At 45.0% G+C, this 17265-nt stretch overlaps 1 protein-coding gene across 1 annotated transcript in view; it reads right to left on the bottom strand.

Moving 5' to 3' along the window:
- The window catches only part of LOC144680247 (disintegrin and metalloproteinase domain-containing protein 12-like), a 378378-nt gene that overhangs the window by 229249 nt on the left and 131864 nt on the right, over positions 1–17265 (bottom strand). The window contains exon 9 of the mRNA XM_078541279.1: positions 880–1046. Within this exon, the coding sequence (XP_078397405.1) occupies positions 880–1046 (167 nt within the window). The remainder of the gene's footprint in view (positions 1–879; positions 1047–17265) is intronic.

Below are 17265 nucleotides of genomic sequence, written 5' to 3'. Positions count from 1 at the left end.
TTCACTTCGCTGAGGAACCATTGCCCTCACCAGTATCCAAAACAGGAAACCGGTTATCTAGCGAGATGTACTCAGGGGTCTCTTGTGCTACCTGCGTGATCTTCCTACACTGTTGATGGTCAGCCATTCCCTCTCTGCCTGCATTCTCTTAACCTCCCTAAATATGCTGTCCACTTAGTTCTCAGAACTCACGGATGAGCCACAGTGACTCCAGCCATTGCTTGAGTTTCAAAACCCATGTTTCTGCAGCTGTTGATACTTCCTGCACATGTGGTCATCTAGGCCACATGAAGCATCCATGACTTCCAACTTGTTTCAAGATGGACTTTTCACATGGCCAAGCTTTACTACAATGCCGAAACTTCACTTTACTTACCTTAACTTTTCTTTAACTTAACTTAATGAAAGCCTATTGGATAACCTTTCCAATACCTCCTCCTTTTAAATTTTAAACCCTTCTTGTGACTGAGTTACCTTCTCTTTTAACATGACTTTGGTAGCATCTTCTTCCTTGGTAAAGACAGACGTACAGAATAAATTTAGTTCCTCAGTTGCACCCTGTCTCCATGTGTAAATCCCCTTTTGTACCCTCGTTGGCACTTCTCCTCGCTTTACGATCCTTATACTATTTATATGCGTATAGAAGACTTTGGGATTCCCTTTTACGTTAGCCTCTTTTCATACTTCCTCTTTGCTTCTCTGGTTTGCTTTTTCACCTCCCCACTGAACTTTTATATCCAGCTTGCTTCTCAATTGTATTTTCTACTTGACATCAGTCATAAACATACTTTTTCTTCCTTCTCTTAATTTTTATCTCTTTTATCAAAGGTTAGTTGCCAAATTTATGATGGGAGATTCATTCGCACGTCAGGTACCCACGTGATGAGCTGGGCGTTATCATTGTGCATTCGTGGTAGAAGATTAGTCTGCCTCCACTTGAGAAATCTGTGCAAAGTTATTGAAGCACTCCTGTCCACTGCGATCTGGTCTCTGGTCCACACCTCTACACCAATCAGAGCAACACGAATATTAAATGGTCTGTAGTACTGGAAAAGACAGAAGCGTTAGTAACTCAGGTGATTGAATTCACTTGAAACTAATGGTCTGAAATGGATGGAAGTCTAAATTCAACCAAACTATGCATTAAAACTACAATCACAGAGGAAAATGGTTATAACACTGAAGGAAGCCATTCGACCCATCATTTCATGCCAGCTCTCTGCAAGAGAAACTCAGCCAGTTCCATACCCCTGCCTTTTCCCTGTAGATCTGCAAATCTGATCTTTTCAGATAAATATCCAATTCCTTTTACTCACTGCCAAAAAGAGGTAAGAATGCTGCATCCCTAGCCATCTATCCGGCAACGTGGAAGATTATCCAGGTATGTCCTGTAATCAAAAAGCAGGGCAAATACAACCCATCCAATTACCGTGCAATCAGTCTATGCTCCATCATTAGTAGGTGGAGGGAGAGTACTCATCGTTAGTAACGTGGTGGGAGGGGTCATCAGCATTGCTATCAATCGGCACTTGCTTAGCAATGGTTTGTTCATGATGCTCAGTTTGGGTTCCACCAGGACCACTCAGCTACTGACCACATTACAGCCTTGGCTCAAACACGGACAAAGGAGCTGAACTCCAGAGGTGAGGTGAGAGTGACTGCCCTTGACATCAAGGCAGCATTTAAATGAATGTAAATCAAGGAGCCCAAAGAAACCTGGAGTCAATGGGAATCAGGAGGAAAACTCTCTGTTGTTGCAATCACACCTAGCACAAAGGAAGATGGTTGTGGTTGTTGGAGGTCAGTCATCTCAGCTCCAGGACATCACCGCAGGAGTTCCTCAGGGCAGTGTCCTTGGTCCAACCATCTTCAGCTGCTTCATCAATGACCTTCCTTCCATCATAAGGTCAGAAGCGGGGATGTTCGCTGATGATTGCACAATGTTCAGCACCATTCGCGACTCCTCAGATACTGTCCAAATGCAGCAAGACGTGGACAATATCCAGGCTTAGGCCGACAAGTGGTGAGTAACATTCAGGCCACACAAGTGTCAGGCAACGACCATCTCCAACAAGAGATAATTTAACTTCTTGACATTCAATGGCATTCAGGTTAGGAGATGGTATAGTGGTAATGTCTCTGGAATGGTATACCGGAGACCCGAGATAATGCTCTGGGGACCTGGGTTTGAATCCTACCACGGCAGATGGTGAAATTTGAATTCAAATCTGTAATTTAAAGTCTGATGATGATCACAAAACCCATTGCTGATTATGTTAAAAACCCACCTGGTTCACTAATATCGTATAGGGAAAGAAATCTGCTGTCCTTGCCTGGTCTGGCCTACATGTGACTCCAGACAACAGCAATGTGGTTGACTCTTAAATGCTGCCTGAACAAGGGCAGTTAGGGATGGGCAATAAATTCTGGCCTAGCCAGGATTGTCATTGTGGTTAATGAATCCCCCACTATCAACATCCTGGGGGGTTACCATTTATCAGAAACTGAACTGCACTAGACATATAAATACCGTGGCTACAAGAGCATGTCAGAAGCTAGGAATACTCATAGACATTTACAACATAGAAGGAGGCCATTCAGCCCAATGTGTCCGCACCGGTCAACAAAGATTTTTTTAATATTCATTCACAGGATGTGGGCTTCACTGGCTGGGCCCAGCATTTATTGCTCATTCCTAGTTGCCCTTGAGAAGGTGGTGGTGAGCTGCCTTCTTGAACTGCTGCAGTCCATGTGGTGTGGGTACACCCACAGTGCTGTTAGGAAGGGAGTTCCAGGATTTTGACCCAGTGACAGTGAAGGAACAGTGATATATTTCCAAGTCAGGATGGCGAGTGATTTGGAGGGGAACTTACAGCTGGTGGTGTTCCCATCTATCTGCTGCCCTTGTCCTTCTAGATGATAGAGGTCATGGGTTTGGAAGGTGCTGTCGAAGGAGCCTTGGTGAATTCCTGCAGTGCATCTTGTAGATGGTACACACACTGCTGCTACTGTGCGTCAGTGGTGGAGGGAGTGAATGTTTGTGGATGTGGTGCCAATCAAGCTGGGCTGCTCTGTTCTGGACAGTGTCAAGCTTCTTGAGTGTTGTGGGAGCTGCACTCATCCAGGCAAGTGGAGAGTATTCTATCACACTCCTGACTTGTGCCTTGTAGATGGTGGACAGTCTTTGAGGAGTTAGGAGGTGAGTTACTCGTCGCAGGATTCCTAGCCTCTGACCTGCTCTTGTAGCCACAGTATTTATATGGCTAGTCTAGTTCAGTTTCTGGTCAATGGTAACCCCCAGGATGTTGACAGTGAGGGATCTGACCACACTAATCCCATTTTCCAGCGCTTGGCCCTTAGCCCCGGAGGATATTGCAACGCAAGTGACTATCTAAATACTCCTTAAATGTTACGAGAGTTTCTGACTCAACCACCCTTTCAGGTAGTGAGTGCCTGACTCCTACCACCCTCTGGGTGAAAAAATTTGTCCCCGACACCGCCCCCTTTGCCTTTACAGGAAAATATTTGCCCTGTACCCTTCCTATTTCCTCCTTGAATGCCTCCCACTGCTCTGACACAATTTTATCTGCAAGTAGCTGCTCCCAGTTCACTTGGGCCAAATCATATCTCATCTTAGTAAAATCAACCTTCCCCCAGTTTAGAACTTTTATTCCCAGCCCAACCTTATCCTTTTCCATAACTATCCTAAATCTAACTGAGTTGTGGTCACTATCTTCAAAATGCTCCTCTACTGATACGCCTTCCACCTGCCTGGGCTCATTTCCGAATATATCCAGAACTGCCCCCTCCCTTGCGGGGTTTTCTACGTACTGGCTAAAAAGGTTCTCCTGGATACAACTTAAGAATTTTGCTCCCTTCCTAACTAACCCAGTTAATATTTGGGTAGTTCAAATCCCATACTATTATCGCCTTATTATTCTTACACTTCCCTGAAATTTGATTACATATTTGATTCCCTATCTCTCCCTGACTGTTTGGGGGCCTATAATACATACCCAACAGCGTGTTTGCCCCTATTGTACTTTTCACTTCTAGCCATATGGCCTCATTTGATGATTCTTCCAAGATATCATCCATCCTCACTGCTATAATTGATTCCTTGATCAATATTGCGAACCCCCCTCCTCTTCCCTCTATCTGGTCTAAAGTCCCTATAACCAGGAATGTTGAGTGCCAGTCCTGCCCTTCTTTTACAAAAACAAAAATAGCTGGAAAAACTGCATCTGCAGAGAGGAACACAGTTAACGTTTCGAGTCCAAATGACTCTTCGTCAGAACTAAAGAAATATAGAAATGAGGTGAAATATAAGCTGGTTGAGGGGGGTGGGACAGGTAGAGCTGGATAGAGGGCCAGTGATAGGTGGAGATAACCAAAAGATGCCATAGACAAAAGGAAAGAGGTGTTGATGGTGGTGATATTATCTAAGGAATGTGCTAATGGGGACATTAAGGGTAGTAAGCAGGAAAAACAAGGTACAGATAGCCCTAGTGAGGGTGGGGTGGGGGGAAGGGATTAAAATGGGCTAAAAGGTGGAGATAAAACGATAGATCGAAATGAATTTAAAAATAGGTGGGAAAGGAAAAATATATTTAAAAATTTATAAATAATTGGAAAAAGGGGGGGATTGGAAAGGGGGTGGGGATGGAGGAGAGAGTTCATGATCTAAAATTGTTGAACTCAATATTCAGTCCGGAAGGCTGTAAAGTGCCTAGTCGGAAGATGAGGTGCTGTCCCTCCAGTTTGCGTTGAGCTTCACTGGAACAATGCAGCAGGCCAAGGACAGACATGTGGGCATGAGAGCAGGGTGGTGTGTTGAAATGGCAAGCAACAGGGAGATCTAGGTCATGCTTGCGGACAGACCGAAGGTGTTCCACAAAGTGGTCACCCAGTCTGCGTTTGATCTCTCCAATGTAGAGGAAACCGCATTGGGAGCAGCGAATGCAGTAGACTAAATTGAGGGAAGTGCAAGTGAAGCGCTGTTTCACTTGAAAAGAGTGTTTGGGCCCTTGGACGGTGAAGATGAAGAAAGTAAAGGGGCAGGTGTTGCATCTTCTGCGGTTGCATGGGAAGGTGCCATGGGAGGGGACTGAGGTGTAGGAGTGATGGAGGAGTGGACCAGGGTGTCCTGGAGGGAACGATCCCTGCAGAATGTCGCCGGGGGATGGTGAAGGGAAGATGTGTTTGGTGGTGGCATCATGCTGGAGTTGGCGGAAATGGCGGAGGATGATCTTTTGAATGCAGAGGCTGGTGGGGTGATAAATGAGGACAAGGGGGACCCTATCATGTTTCTGGGAGAGAGAGGGAGTGAGGGCGGATGCGCAAGAGATGGGCCGGACACGGTTGAGGCCCCTGTCAACCATCATGGGTGGAAAACCTCGGTTCAGGAAGAAGGAAGACATGTCAGAGGAACTGTTTTGGAAAGTGGCATCATCAGAACAGATGCGACGGAGGTGAAGGAACTGAAGGAATGGGATAGAGTCCTTACAGGAAGAGGGGTGTGAGGAGCTGTAGTCGAGGTAGCTGTGGGAGTGGATAGGCTTGTAATGGATATTGGTTGGCAGTCTATCACCAGAAATTGAGACAGAGAGGTCAAGGAAGGGAAGGAAAGTGTCAGTGATGGACCATGTGAAAATGATGGAGGGGTGGAAATTGGAAGCAAAATTAATAAATTTTTCCAGATCCAGAGGCGAGCATGAAGCAGCACCGAAGTAATCATCGATGTACTGGAGAAAGAGTTGTGGGAGAGGGCCGGAGTAGGATTGGAACAAGGAATGTTCCACATACCCCATAACGAGACAGGCATAACTGGGGCCCATGCGGGGACCCATAGCCACATCTTTTATTTGGAGGAAGTGAGAGGAGTTTAAGGAGAAATTGTTCAGTGTGAGAACAAGTTCAGCCAGATAGAGGAGAGTAGTGGTGGATGTGGATTGTTCGGGCCTCTGTTCGAGGAAGAAGCGGAGACCATCCTGGTGGGGGATGGAGGTGTAGAGGGATTGGACGTCCATGGCGAAGAGGAGGCGGTTGGGGCCAGTAAACTGGAAATTGTTGATATGATGTAGGGTGTCAGAGGAATCACGGATGTAGGTGGGAAGGGACTGGACAAGGGGAGAGAGAATGGAGTCGAGATAGCAAGAAATGAGTTCCGTGGGGCAGTAACAGGTTGACACGATCGGTCTGCCGGGACAGTCCTGCTTTTGCCCTTCTTTGAGCCAATTCTAGGTCATATCTATTATATCATACTCCCACATGCCTATCTGTGCCCTATGGCGAGTAACTCATCTCCTGACTCCCCAGTGCAGTGCCTCTCTAACCTCAACAGGGCACAAGTCAGGAGTGTGATGGAATACTCTCCACTTGCCTGGTTGATTGGAGCTCCAGTAACACTCAAGAAGCTTAATACTATCCAGGACAAAGCAGCCCGCTTGATTGGCACCACATCCACAAACATTCAATCCCTCCACCACCATCGCACAGTGGCAGCAGGCTCTACAAGGTGCACTGCAGGAACTCACCAAACCTCTTTAGACAGTACCTTCCAAACCCATAGCCACTACCATCTAGAAGTGCAAGGGCAGCAGATAGATGGGAACACCACCGCCTGGAACTTCTCCTCCAAGTCACTCACCATCCTGACTTGGAAATATATCACCGTTCCTTCACTGTCGCTGGGTCAAAATTCTGAAACTCCCTCCCTAACAGCACTGTGGATGTACCTACACCATATGAACTGCAGCGATTCAAGAAGATAACTCACCACCACCTTCTCAAGGATAATTAGGGATGGACAATAAATGCTGGCCTAGCCAGCGATGCCCACATCCCATAAATGAATTTTAAAAAACTTCATTCTGTGAACCTTGTGCCACTGTTAGAGCTGCAGCTATTCCTGCCTCCCTCACTGAGAGGGCCAATTTCAGTTCTTTCACCATCTGCTCTATCTTAGCCAGGCACCTTTCTGTTTCATCCACCATGATTCCATGCCTGTGTGGTGGAATCTCATTCTGACACTAAAATATAGCATGAGATTTAAGCACATGGACTGCACAAAGATTAAAAAACCAAGGTTGCTTTATTCAACCGGCATCAAAGTTGTATAAACAAATTGTTAAAGATGGCAGGGCAAGTTGACAAAGCGATTCATAAGGCATACAGGATTCTTGGATTTATAAATAGAGGAAAAAGCACAAAAGCAAGGCAGTTATGGTGATCTTTTAGTAAACGCTGGTTCAGTCTCAACTGGAGTATTTAAGAAGAATATGAAGAGCTGGGGTGCTGTACAAAAGATTTACAAGAATGGTTCCAGGGTGAGGAACTTCAGTTGTGGTGGATAAATTGGAGAAGATGAGGCTGTACTTTTTGCAGAAAAAGCCGAGAAGTTTTGATAGGAGTATTCAAAATCAGGAGGGGTCTGGACAGATTAGAAAGAGAGAAACTGTTCCTATTGGTGGAAGGGTTGAGAACCAGAGGACACCTATTTAATGTTATTTGCAAACACACAGAGGTGACATGAGGAAAGCCTTCTGCAGTAAGTGGTGATGATCTGGAATAAACTGCCTGGGATTGTGGTGGAGGTAGATGCAATCACAGGATCACACAGTGCAGAAGAGGCCCTTCAGCCCATTGGGTCTGCACCGACACGTGAGAAACACCTGACCTACCTACCTAATCCCATTTACCAGCACTTGGCCCATAGCCTTGAATGTTATGATGTGCCAAGTGCTCATCCAGGTACTTTTTAAAGGTTGTGAGGCAACCCATCTCCATCATCCTCCCAGGCAACGTATTCCAGGCCGTCACCACCCTCTGGGTAAAAATGTATTTCCTCACATCCCCCCTAAACCTCCTGCCCCTCACCTTGAACTTATATCCCCTCGTGACTGACACTTCAACTAAGGGGAACAGCTGCCCCTATCCACCCTGTCCATGCCCCTCATAATCTTGTACACCTCCATCAGGTTGCCCCTCAGACTTCTCTGCTCCAACGAAAACAACCCAAGTCTATCCAACCTCTCTTCATAACTTAAATGTTTCATCCCAGGCAACACCCTGGTAAATCTCCTCTGCACCCCCTCCAGTGCAATTATATCCTTCCTATAATGTGGTGACCAGAACTGCACACAGTACTCCAGCTGTGGCCTCACCAAGGTTCTATATAGCTCCAACATGACCTCCCTACTTTTGTAATCTATGCCTCGATTGATAAAGGCAAGTGTCCCATGTGCCTTTTTCACCACCCCACTAACATGCCCCTCTGCCATCAGAGATCTATGGACACACACAACAAGGTCCCTTTGTTCCTCAGAGCTTCCTAGTGTCAAGCCATTCATTGAATACTTCCTTGTCAAATTACTACTAAAGTATATTGCCTCACACTTTTCAGGGTTAAATTCCATCTGCCACTTATCTGCCCATTTGACCATCCCGTCTATATCTCCCTATTGGCCAAGACACTCAATCTCACTGTTAACCACCCATCCAATCTTTGTGTCATCTGCAAACTTACTAATCCTACCCTTCACATAGTCATCTATGTTGTTTATATAAATAACAAATAATACGGGACCCAGAACAGATCCCTGTGGCCTCTGGACACTGGCTTCCAGTCACTAAAGCATCCTTTTGTCATCACCCTCTGTCTCCTAAAACTAAGCCAATTTTGAATCCACCTTATCAAATTACTCTGTATCCCATGTGCATTTGCCTTCTTTATAATTCTTCCATGTGGGACCTTGTCAAAGGCTTTGCTGAAATCCATATAAACTACATCAACTGCACTCCCTTCATCTACATACCTGTTCACCTACTCAAAAAATTCAATCAAATTTGTTAAGCATGACCTCCCTCTGACAAAGCCTTGCTGACTATCCCTGATCAAACCTTGCCTCTCTAAGTGGAGATAGATTCTCTCCTTCAGAATTTTCTCCAATAGTTTCCCTACCACTGACATGAGACTCACTGGTATGTAGTTCCCTGGCTTATCTCTACAACCCTTCTTAAATAGCGGAACCAAATTAGCTGTTCTCCAGTCCTCTGGCACCTCCCCCGTGGCCAGAGAGGAATTAAAAATTTGGGTCAGAGCCCCTGCGATCTCCTCTCTTGCCTCCCTTAGCAGTCTGGGACATAAATCATCTGGACCTGGAGGTTTGTCCACTTTTAAGCCTGCCAACACCTCCAATACCTTGTCACTCCCTATATCAATTTGCTCAAGAACCTCGCAGTCTCTCTCTCCGAGTTCGATACCTTCACCCTCATTCTCTTGGGTGAAGACGGATGTGACATATTCGTTCAACAAGTCATGGCTTTCAAAGATGAATTGGACAATTGTATAAGAAGGAAAAAAGAGGTACAGTGAAAAATCATGCGAATGGGACTAACCAAGCTGCTCTTGCAAAGATCCAGCACTGATGTGACATAGAACCATAGAACCATAGAAAAGTTATGGCACAGAAAGGGGCCATTCAGCCTATTGTGCCTGCACCAGCCAAAAAAGAAAGAAACTAACCACCCATTGTCATCCCACTTCCAGCACCTGGTCCGTAGCCTTGCAGGTTACAGCACTTTATGTGCAGATCCAGGTAAATTTTAAATGGGCTGAGGGTTTCTGCCTCCATCACCAAACCAGGCAGTGAATTCCAGACACACACCACCCTCTGGTGAAGAAGTTTTTCCTCATGTACCCTGTAATCCTCCAACCAATCACCTTAAATCTGTGCCCCCCTGGTAACTGACCTCTCCACCAGGGGAAACAGGGCACTCCCGTCTACTCTATCCAGGCCCCTCATAATCTTGCACAACTCAATCTGGTCATCCCTCAGCCTCCTCTGTTCTAAGGAAAACAACCTTAACCCATCCAATCTTTCCTCATAGCTGCAATTTTAAAGCATTGGCAACATTCTTGTGAATATCCGCTGTACTCTTTCCAGCGCAATTGTGTCTTTGCTGTAATGTGGTGACCAGAACTGTAAACAAAATTCCAGCTGTGATTTAACCAGCATTTTATACAGTTCCATCATTACACCCCTGCTTTTGTATTCAATACCTCGTCCAAAAAAGGAAAACATTCCATATGTTTTCTTTACCACCTTATCCAACTGTCCTACCACCTTCAGGGACCTGTGGACATGCACAACAAGGTCTCTCACTTCCTCCATTTCTCTCAATGTCGTTCCATTTATTGTGTATTCCCTTGCTTTGTTTTTCCTCCCCAAATGCATTACCTCACTCTTCTCCGGATTGAATTCCATTTGCCACTTTTCCACCCACTCAACCAAACCAACAGGCAACAGCTATCCTCTCACTATAAACTGTGCAGCCAATTTTGGTTTCATCTGCAAATTTCCCAATCACGCCACACACATTGAAGTCCAAATTATTAATATGTGGAATAAACAGCAATGGGTCCAACTCTGGGCCCTGTGGAATGCTGCTGGAAACTGCTTTCCAATTACAAAAACATCCATTGACCATCACCTTTGTTTCCTGTTGCTGAGCCACTTTTGGATCCAACTCGCCACATTTCCCCGTATCTCATGAACTTACACATTTCTGACCAGTCTGCCATGTAGGACATTGTCAAATGCCTTCCTGAAATTCATGTAGACAACATCGACTGCACTAACTTCCCTTAACAAAACCAGGCTGATGAGCTCTGATTAATTCATGCCTTTCTAAGTCACAGATTATCCTGTCTCTCAGAATTTATTCTAACAATTTGCCCGATACCGAAGTCAGGCTGAGCAGCCTATAGTTATTTAGCTTATCTCTCGCACCCTTTTTAAATAATGGTAAAAGATTCGCAGGCCTTCAATCTTCTGGTGCCTCACCTGTATCTAGTGAGTTTTGAAAAATGATCCTCAGAGCATCCGCTATTTCCTCCCTTCCTTTAATAGCCTGGGATACAATCCATCGGCCCTGGTAATATATCCACCTTCAAGGATGCCAGTCTCTCCAGTACATCCTCTCTCACTATGCTTATTGTATCTAATGTTTCAGATCCTCCTCCTTGACTAGAATGTCTGCATTATCCCTCTCCTTTGTGAAGACAGAGAAGACAAAGTACCCATTAAGAACCTTGCCTACATCTTCTGCACTAATGCACGAGTTGCCTTGTACATCTCTGATAGGTCCTACTCTTTCCTTATTTTCTTCTTACTCTTAATGTACTGGTAAAACATCTTTGGGTTTTAGAACATAAGAACTAGGAGCAGGAGTAGGCAATTCAGCCCCTCAAGCCTGCCCCGCCATTCATTACGATCATGGCTGATCTCATTTCGGCCTCAACTCCAATTTCCCACCCTCTCCCCATTACCTTTCAACCCATTACTAATTAAAAATCTGACTATCTCCTCCTTAAATTTATTCAGCGTCCTGGCATCCACTGTGCTCTGAGGTAGTGAATTCCACAGATTCATAACCCTTTGAGAAAAGTAATTCCTCCTCATCTCTGATTTAAATCTACCATCCCTCAGCCTAAAACTATGGCTTCTCATTCTAGAATGCCCTACAAGGGGAAACATCCGCTCCACGTCTACTTTTATCCCCTTTAGCATCTTATATACCTCAATTAGATCTTCTCTCATCCTTCTAAACTCTAGCGAGTATAGGCCTAAACTGCTCAATCTCTCCTCATAAGTCAAGCCCCACATCTCTGGAATCAATCTAGTGAACCTCCTCTGAACCACCTCCCGTGCAACTACATCCTTCCTCAAGTAAGGGGACCAAAACTGTGCACAGTACTCCAGGTGCGGTCTCACCAATGCCTTGTACAGTTGTAACAACACTTCCCTATTTTTATATTCTATTCCTTTAGCAATAAATGCCAAAATTCCATTTGCCTTCCTTATTACCTGCTGTACCTGCATACTAGCTTTCAGCAATTCATGCACGAGGACACCCAGGTCCCTCCTGCACTGAAGCATTCTGAAGTTTCTCTCGATTTAAACAATAAGTCACCTTTTTATTATTCCAACCAAAATTGAGAACCTCACACTTATCCACGTTAAACTCCATCTGCCATGTTTTGGCCCGTTCACCTAACCTGTCCATATCCATTTGTAAATTTCTTATTTCTTCATTACAGCTTATTTTCCCACCTATATTGGTGTCATCTGCAAATTTAGCTATAGTACCTTCTATCCCTGAATCCAAGTCATTCATATAGATTGTAAATAGTTGGGGACCAAGGACCGAACCCTGTGGCACCCCAATAGTTACAGCTTGCCATCCAGAAAAAGACCCATTTATCCCGACTCTCTGCTTTCTGTTGGTTAGCCAATCCCCTTTCCAAGCTAATATATTACCCCTAACTCCGTGTGATCTTATCTTGTGTATTAATCTTTTGTGCGGCACCTTATCAAAAACCCTTCTGGAAGTCCAGATACACTACATCTACAGGATCCCCATTATCCACTTTGCTTGTCATATCTTCAAAGAACTCTAGCAAATTAGTCAAACACAATTTACTCTTCATAAAACCATGCTGAATCTGATGGATTGTGTTTTGACTTTCCAAATGCCCCATTACTACTTCCTCAATAATGGATTCCAATAATTTCCCAACGACAGATGTTAAACTAACGGGTCTATAGTTTCCTACTTTCTGCCTCCCCCCATTTTCTTTGATTTTACCTGCCAATATTTTTTCATATCCTCTCTTTGCTTTCCTAATTTCCTTTTTTACTTTACCCCTGTACTTCCTACACTCCTCCAGTCTTTCTACAATATTAAGTTTTTTGTGTCTGTCATAAGCTTTCTTTTTCTGCTTTATCTTACCCTGTATGCTTCTGGATAAATAGGTGACTGTAGATGTGGCAGTCCCACCTTTTTTCTTTGTGGGGACATGTGCACGTAGAATCTCGCCTTTGAATGCCTCCCACTGATTTGACTCAGTTTTTCCTTCTAATCACTGTATCCAATCCGCCCTCGTCAGCTCACCTCTCAGCTTTGTAAAATGTTTCTTTCCCCAGTTTAGAACTTTTACTCCTGTTCTATCTTTTTCATTTTCCATAATGGTGCTAAATCCAACTGTATTATGCTCACTATCTCCAAAATGGTCATCCATTTGCCCAGCTTCACTTCTTAAGACTAAATCAGAATTGACCAGACCAGGGTCTCCACAAATTTTGTTCAGGCTTGGGTCCTGGTGAGGAGTTTCAATTTTGAGGCACAGCATTACCACTAATGGGAGAAAGCAGTTATGAACGATAAGCCCAACTCAACTGGTGTAGAGAATGGGTCCTACAGGCTGTCTCTGATGGTGGCAGGGACCTCACGTCCAACTGGTCAGATACCGCCCACCTCAAGTAAAAGCAGTCCCCAAGTAATTAGGTGTTGATTTGCCATGGTCTATCTGCTTCAATGGGTGTTTCGAGCTTAAAGTCTCTGCTCAACAAGTGGAGGGAGTCTGTCACAGCAGGTAGACAGATGAAGCAGGAAGATGCCAACTCATTGATGGGCAAGCTGGATCATCAGGACAAGGGGACAAGGATTGATAGACATCTTGCAGCTGGGCGGCAATATGCGCAAGACAGATGTGATCAACATGGAAGTTGATAGGCTGAACGTCAACATAGTTTCCTTACAAGAAACCAGGCTCATCAAGAGTGGGTCACTGAAATAAAAACATTACATGTTCATCTGGCAAGACAATAGTTCAGAGGAAATGCATGAGCAGGTGTAGCCTTCGTTGGAAGGAACCCATTACTTTTGATAATAAGACCCCCCACAAACAATTTAGAATGTGTTCTCACCGTCCCTCAACTTAAACAGGACCAGTTACCCTCATGAGTACACTCCAGTACTGTGCTCCACTACAGAGGCAAAAGGCTAGATCTATGAGGAGATTGACACTGTTATCTACTTCATCATCTTTATCCACTAGCAGATTTCAACACAAGAGTGGGTGTGGATCATGAGGCACAGCCCTCCTGCTTGGGACATCATGGTCTGGGAAAGATAAATGAAAATGGACAGAGATACTTCAGCTTTGCTGCTATCATGAGTTTTGTGTAACTGCCACCTTTTCAGAACAAAATATGCGAGAAGGTATCCTGGAGATATCCAAGACCAGGGCATATGAACATACAAATGAGGTGCAGGAGTAGAATATTCGGCCCGTTAAGTCTGCTTTTCCATTCAATAGCATCATGGATGATCTGATTGTGGCCTCAACTCCACATTCCACCTACCCCTAATAACCTTCAATTCCTTTGTTAGTCAAGAATCTATCTATCTCTGCCTTAAAAAATATTTGATGACCCTACCTTCACTGCTCTCCAGAGAAAAGAACTTCCAGACTAATGGCCCTGAGAGAAAATAATTCCTCCTCATCTTGATCTTGAATGGGAGACCCTAATATTTAAACTGTGTCCCCTAGTTCTAGTCTGTCCCACAAGACATAAGTGCAGAAGCCGGCCTTCAGTCCATTGAGTCTGCTCTGCCCTTCAATGAGATCATGGCTGATCTGCCAATCCTCAACTCTAATTTCCTGCCTTTTCCCCATAATCTTTGATTCTCTTACTGATGAAAAATCTGTTGATCTCAGCCTTGAATATTCTTAATGACCCAGCCTCTACTGCCCTCGGTGGTAAAGAATTCCACAAAAAACAACCCTCTGCGAGAAGAAGTTCCTCCTCATCTGTCTTTTAAATGGGTGGCCCCTCAGTCTGCAATTATGCCCTCTGGCTCTAGACTCTCCTACAAGGGGAAACAGCCTCTCGACATCCACCCTGTCAAACCCCCTAAGAATCTTATATGTTTCAATAAGGTCGCCTCTCATTCTTCTAAACTCCAATGAGTACAGGCCCAACCTACTCAACCTCTCCTCATAAGAAAATCCCTCCATGCCCGGGATCAACCTGGTGAAGCTTCTCTGGTCTGCCTCCAGTCCTCTTTGAAATAAAGGCCAACATTCCATTTGCCTTCCCCAATACTTGTTGAACTTGTATGTTAGCTTTTTGGGATTCGTGCATGAGGACTCCCAAATCCCTGTGTGCTGCGGCTTTCTTCAGTCTTTCTCCATTTAAGAAATATTAAGCTCCTCTATTTTTCCTGCCAAAGAGCATAACCTCACATTTCCCACATTATATTCCATCTGCCACGTTTTTTCCCACTCACTTAACCTGTCTATATCCCTCTGTATATTCTTTGGGTCATCCTCACCGCTTACTTTCCCACCTATTTATGCACCAGCCACAAACTTGGTGATAGTACAAGGGAGGTGATGGCGTAGTAATATTGTTGCTGGATGAGTAAACCAAAGACCCAAGGTAATGCTCTGGGGATCAGGGTTCGAGTCTTGCCATGACAGATGGTGGAATTTGAATTCAATAAAAATCTGGAATTAAAAAGTCTAATGATGACAATGAAACCATTGTCAATTGTTTTTTAAACCCTTCTGGTTCAGTAATGTCCTTTAGAGAAAGGAATCTGTCGTCCTTACCTGGTCTGGCCTAAACGTGACTCCAGACCACAGCAATGTGGTTGACTCTGAAATGGCCCAGCAAGCCATTTAGTTGTAACAAACTGCCACAAAGTCACAAAAAAGGAATTAAACCAGACAGGCACCCGGCATCGACCTAGGCACTGACAACGAGAATCACAGCCCTGTCGACCCTGCAAAGCCCTCCTAACTAACATCTGGGGGGTAGTACCAAAATTGGGAGTAACAGCCTGACATGGTCATTCTCACGGAATCATACTTTACAGATAATGTCCTAGACCCCAACATCACTATCCCTGGTGTCCTGTCCCACCGACAGGACAGACCCAGCAGAGGTGGCAGCTGCCACAGTGGTATCTCATGGCATCAACCCAAATATGGGCAAGAAACCTCCTGCTGACTGCCATGTACCGCCCTCCCTCAGCTGATGAATCAGTGCTCCTCCATATTAAACACCACTTGAAGGAAGCACTGAGGGTGGAAAGTGTGCAGAATTTACTCTGGGTGGGGGACTTCAATGTCCATCACCACGAATGGCTCGGTAGCACCACTACTATTCGAATTGGCCAAGTCCTAAATGACATAGCTGCTAGACTGGATCTGCGGCAGGTGGTGAGAGAATCAACAAGAGGGAAAATCATACTTAACCTCATTCTCACCAACCTGCCTGCCACAAATGCATCTGCCCATGACAGTATCGGTAGGAGTGACCACCGCACAGTCATTGTGGAGATAAAGCCCCGCCTACACATTGAGGATACCCTCCATCGTGTTGTGTGGCACTACCACTGTGTTAAATGGGATAGATTTCGAACAGATCTAGCAACTCAAGACTGGGCATCCATGAGGCGCTTTGGGCCATCAGCAGCAGCAGAATTGTACTCGAACACAATCTGTAACCTCATGGCCCAGCATATCTCCCACTCTACCATTACCATCAAGTCAGGGGATCAACCCTGGTTCAATGAAGAGTGCAGGAGGGCATGCCAGGAGCAGCACCAGGCATATATAAAAATGAGGTGTCAAGCTGGTGAAGCTATAACACAGGACTACTTGCATGCCAAACAGCATAAGCAGCAAGTGATAGACAGAGCTAAGCGATCCCACAACCAACGGATCAGATCTAAGCACTGTAGCCCTGCCACATCCAGTCGTGAATGGTGGTGGAAAATTAAACAACTCACTGGAGGAGGAGGCTCCACAAATATCCCCATCCTCAATGATGGAGGAGCCCAGCACATCAGTGCAAAAGATAAGGCTGAACCATTCACAACAATCTTCAGCCAGAAGTGCCGAGTGGATGATCCATCTCAGCCTCCGCCGGAGGTCCCCAGCATCACAGATGCCAGTCTTCAGTCAATTCCATTCACTCCACATGATATCAAGAAACATCTGAAGGCACTTGGTACTGCAAAGACTATGGGCCTGACAATATTCTGGCAATTGTACTGATGACTTATGCTCCAGAACTTGCCGCGCCCCTAGCCAACCTGTTAAAGTAGTTACACCACTGGCATCAACCCAGCAATGTGGAAAATTACCCAGGTATGTCCTGTACACAAAAAGCAGGACAAATCCAAAATGGCTAATTACCACCCCATCAGTCTCCTCTCCATCATCAGTAAAGTGATGGATGGGGTCATTAACAGTGTAATCAAGTGGCACTTGCTTAGCAATAACCTACTCACTGACGCCCAGTTTACATTCTGCCAGGACCACTCAGCTCCTGATCTCATTACAGCCTTGGTTCAAACCTGGACAAAAGAGCCGAACTCCATTGGAGAGGTGAGAGTGACTGCCCT

The sequence above is a fragment of the Cetorhinus maximus genome, chromosome 1 (assembly GCF_964194155.1).
Source record: "Cetorhinus maximus chromosome 1, sCetMax3.hap1.1, whole genome shotgun sequence".
Classification (NCBI taxonomy): domain Eukaryota; kingdom Metazoa; phylum Chordata; class Chondrichthyes; order Lamniformes; family Cetorhinidae; genus Cetorhinus; species Cetorhinus maximus.
The sequence above is the reverse complement of the archived record's forward strand: the minus strand, read 5'-3'. Positions and strand labels throughout refer to the sequence as shown.